We start from the raw sequence: 4,535 nt of genomic DNA, 5'->3' as shown, positions 1-4,535 counted from the left end.
CTGAGAATTCTGCGATACCCACGCTACATCTACACCGCCAAAACCCTGTACGGTGATACTGGAGAGCTGATCATAGAGGAGTTACTACAGAGAGGTGACATGACCATGAGTAGCACGGTTAAGACAGTCGCCGACCGCCTTACACAGAACATGGAGGGTCAGTATCTCAGTGTCTGTATCAATCAAAGACTGTAGAAAAGCTTTCATGTCTCCCACAGTTTTGTGAAGGCACGTTTACATTTACCACTCGCTGCTATTTTGGCAGTTGGCAATCCAGATTTGGTTAAAGGGGATGAAAGACTTAGTGGAAATCAGGCAGGATAAAATATAAACTACAACAGTAATTTTCACTTTCTCTGTTCTGTTGTTCTAGAGGGTCGCAGCATGGATTACAGTGAAGTGTCTAATGCCTTCTCGAAACTGGTGGAAACCCATTTTCTTCAGCGCTGCCCTCCAATGGTGGGAGCAGGAAAAACAGACAATGCTACTCCAGCTACCCCCACTACCCCTGGTACTCCTGCTGCCCCTGTTAGCACCGCCCTGCCCACACCAGAGAGCTTCCCCGACTGTTACAAGGTACCTCATGTGACACTCATTGGGCGAGGCAAACGGCAACTCTCCAGTGAGGATGGAGATGACCAAAGGAATGCAAAGAAGGCTAAAATAGATTCAGAGGTGGGTGTTTGGAACATGTTAGTTGCACATTTAACACGTTTGCTGTGCTTTTAAAACTCCAATTACCTTTTAATTTCCCTGTCCCTTACATATAATCATATAATATCTATGTGTCTGTCTCTCATCTCATATCCAAAGACACATGGTGATGAGGGGATTTACTGGCAGGTGAATTTTGAGAGGTTCCATCTCCACTTCAGAGACCAGGCCATCATCAGTGCTGTAGCCAACAAACTGGACCAGGTCAGACTTACACAAGGATGCTTAAAATATATTATTTAAGGAATAATCATTTTGGGAAATACGCTTATTTGCTTTCTTTCAAAGAGTTCAATGAGAAGATTGATACCACTCTCATGTATGTCTGTTATATGAAACTACAGCCAGCAGCCAGTTATCTTAGTTTAGCATAAAGACTGGAAACGGGGAAACGGCTAGCCTGGGTCTGTGCACAAATAACAAAATCTGGCTCCAAGCACATTAAAAAAATCTGGGGTTTGTACACAGCCCTGGCCCTGTAAATGAGAAATAAACAACGTGCCACACAACTCTATTCCAGCCGTGATTTGTGTTTCAGGTAACGTTAAATGACTTGCCCATGGACATTCAGCTTACCTTCTAGTTTGCCGAGACATGCTGTTGATGTGATGTTTGCTATAGTAGAAGGAGAGTTGTGAGTATCGCTGTCTGGAGCTGGTGTGCTGATTCTGGGAAACTGTCTCGTCCTCTCTGGCAACTGTAGCGACAGTTTGCTAACCCATAACCTAGCTAAACTAACCCACAACCTAGCTAACGTTAGTTACATTTCTTGCTGTGTTGTTGTTCACTTTATATCATGGTATTTGTCATGGTATTGGATTTCTCCAGAATCGCATACCCCACCTTTAATTAGTGAGCTTTAGAGGTGTTGGTAAGTGGATTTTGTTAACCTTAGACAGAGCCAGGCTAGCTGTTTCCCTCTGTTTCCAGTCTTTATGCTAAGCCAAGCTAACCAGCTGCTGGCTGTAGCTTCATATTGAGGAAAGCCACATTTAGATTGAAAATCTCTTCTTCATTAGTGTCCTGGCCAAGATAGGCAAGTGTATTTCCCAAAATGTCAAACTATTCCTTTAAGGATTATTTCCCACTAATAAGTAAAATTTAGGTTGAGCAAATAAGGTATAGTCACCTAAAGCCAGGAACACATGCCATGTGCGTTTCAATTGGTTTAGAATGAAAAACAAAATGATTTTATTGAGATGTATAATCTGGAAAGAAAAAAGCATCAGCGATCAGTTTATCTGAGACAGTAGAGAAAATGTCACAGTTGCTGTACCTACATTTTCCCATCTTGCCTGTTTTCTATATTATAATAATATTCTATATTATTATTTTTATAATAATATTCTATATTATTATTTTATAATAATATTCTATATTATTATTATGGATGTTTATGATTATAATGATTGTCTTTCTAAATCATTTAATCTTAAAAACTCAAGACTAGCAGTGAGATAGTGAGGACCATGCTGAGGATGAGTGAGGTGACGACTTCGCCCACAGCCACCTGCACAAAGCCCCTCTCAGCCAACGAGATCTTCAGGTCCCTCCCAAGTAGTTACAACATCCCCAGACCCATCTTAGACCAGTACCTCACGCTACTGGTTGATGACCCGGTATGTCCTCTGGATGGCACATGTCACATTTTCCAATGTAATTTTTATTCACAAGATTTTTTTTAGATCGACTTGTCCCTTTCTTTTCCTAGATGGAGTTTGTGGGGAAGGCTGGTGAAAGTGGAGGAGGGATGTACGTTGTTAGTATCCTTTTTAATTTAGATGGTCCTTGTCAAGAACCAACACATTTCTTTGTGCCATTTAACTCATGAAACACAAGGCATGGGTGCTTTTCTTAACTCATCTGTCAGATCTGCACAGAGCACTGGCCAATCTGGCTCGCGCCACACTTGAGTCTGTAGTACAGGAGAGGTAAGAGAATATGTGTTTTTTAAATTGTGTGTACATACAATTGTCCTATCATCAGTAACTCGTTATTAATTTAATCACTTTTAATCTGTCATCAGATTTGGCTCCCGATCGGCGCGCATCTTCCGTTTGTTGCTAAGGAAACGTCATCTGGAGCAGAAGCAGGTGGAGGATTTTGCCATGATTCCAGCCAAAGAGGCTAAAGACATGCTCTACACGCTGCTTTCACAGAACCTGGTCCAGCTACAGGTAGATGCTCGATATGTGAAGATGCTTTCACAATTCCAGTCTTTGCATTTATATTCTTACTAAGCTATTATCCAACTCAGAACTTTTAACTCTGATTCAGCAGGCCAATATGAGAAAGGATGATGAATTGTGAATTGTTTCCAAAGCATACTATAGGTTGATGACTGCTTTTTCTCTTCATTCCCGCAAACACTTAAACACAACATGGAAGTGCTTCCAAAACAGTCCTCCCTCTTCTCAACTGTTGCTACAAATGATTTGTAACTTTGATAAAAATAACAGGACACACTGATCACTGTGATTGATTTAAATTTACAAAGCAAGTTTCAAGTCTCTTCAGGCCAATTTTCTTAGTGTATTAACATGAGTGACTGCCTGCAACGTAGAGGTAATCCAAAAAAATCTGATCCAAAAACCTACTTTGAAAATTATTTGGCACACTTTTTGAAGATGCACTAAGTGAATGAGATATTTTTAAAACTAGACTTGCAAAGCACCATAGCCTAATCTTTTATTTTGTGTCTTTCTATGGACAATGACGAAGGAGGAACTTGGCACTTTCACTGACATATTGACAGTTTGAATGGGCGCTCTTGGATTATTTGAGTCATCAAATTTGAGAGAGTAGCCCTAGTTCTTATTCTTTAATCTACCTACTCATTCTCTCTGAACAGCCACAATATTTTTTTATTCTTCAGGAAATCCCAAAGACTCCTGACTATGCTCCCTCTCGTACCTTCTATCTTTACACTGTCAACCAACTCCCAACTGCAAGAATGCTGCTTCAGAACTGCTACAAGGTAAAACAATTAACATACTGTAACCTTCAGAGCTCTGGATAGTAAAGGACTACTAATGGCATGCTTTTTTTTGTCTTTCATGCTGGTTTTGCCTTCGGTAATGTCTTTTCTCTGGACATTTTCTCCGTGCAGACAGTAGCCAACCTCGTAGAGCGACGTCTGTTTGAAAGCAAAGAGAGCAAGTGAGTTCATCATGTCTGTATGTCCCCATGTTTTCTGTGTCACACTGCCCTTGCAAGCCAGATAAATTCACACGATCAACTTTAAAAGTTGTCACACACCGTGTCAATTGTTGATTGGTTTTCTGCTTGATTGACAGGCGTCTGCTGGAGAAATCCCAGCGAATTGAGGCCATTCTGGCATCTCTGCAGGCCAGCGGTGCCGAGCCTGAACAGCTGACGGAGGTTGAGGAGATGATCACTGCTCCTGAAAAGCAACAGCTGGAGGCATTACGGCTTCACATCAACAAGTAGGAGCAGAAAACAAAACTAAAACTCTCTTTTCTACAGGTGACATTATTGGATCACCTTTTTGGTCTGTTGGTGTTACTACTCTCACTATTGTTCTTTTCCCCTTCAGGTTAGATTCAGCAGAGAACCAGGTAGATGAAACCATCTTTCTACTAGAATCGTACATCAACTCCACGACCACATCCACGAGTTGAGAGTCAGATGTACGAGCATAGTACTTTTGCCGTTACTTTTTGTTTATGAATCAAGTATGGCTGTTTTATAGTTTATTTGACTGGATTGTTTCAGTTTGGAGTGATGTAAAATCTGAATAGATTATTTTGCTTGTTTTTAGTGCATGCATCAGCAAATAAATAAACTGAGCACAAGAATAC

General features: G+C 40.8%; 1 protein-coding gene across 1 annotated transcript in view; it reads left to right on the top strand.

Moving 5' to 3' along the window:
• polr3c (polymerase (RNA) III (DNA directed) polypeptide C) overlaps positions 1-4,534 on the top strand; it is a 7,691-nt gene extending 3,157 nt beyond the window's left edge. The window contains exons 3-13 of the mRNA XM_044207292.1: positions 1-157; positions 374-675; positions 814-918; positions 2,160-2,333; positions 2,426-2,477; positions 2,585-2,645; positions 2,741-2,891; positions 3,590-3,691; positions 3,824-3,873; positions 4,011-4,160; positions 4,271-4,534. The exon at positions 1-157 is cut by the window's left edge and continues 108 nt beyond it. Coding sequence (XP_044063227.1) covers positions 1-157; positions 374-675; positions 814-918; positions 2,160-2,333; positions 2,426-2,477; positions 2,585-2,645; positions 2,741-2,891; positions 3,590-3,691; positions 3,824-3,873; positions 4,011-4,160; positions 4,271-4,355 — 1,389 coding nt within the window. The 3' untranslated portion in view covers positions 4,356-4,534. The remainder of the gene's footprint in view (positions 158-373; positions 676-813; positions 919-2,159; positions 2,334-2,425; positions 2,478-2,584; positions 2,646-2,740; positions 2,892-3,589; positions 3,692-3,823; positions 3,874-4,010; positions 4,161-4,270) is intronic.
• Position 4,535: the final 1 nt, after the last annotated feature.

The sequence above is a fragment of the Siniperca chuatsi genome, linkage group LG9 (genome assembly GCF_020085105.1).
Source record: "Siniperca chuatsi isolate FFG_IHB_CAS linkage group LG9, ASM2008510v1, whole genome shotgun sequence".
Lineage (NCBI taxonomy): Eukaryota > Metazoa > Chordata > Actinopteri > Centrarchiformes > Sinipercidae > Siniperca > Siniperca chuatsi.
This window is presented reverse-complemented; position numbering and strand designations above follow the sequence as displayed.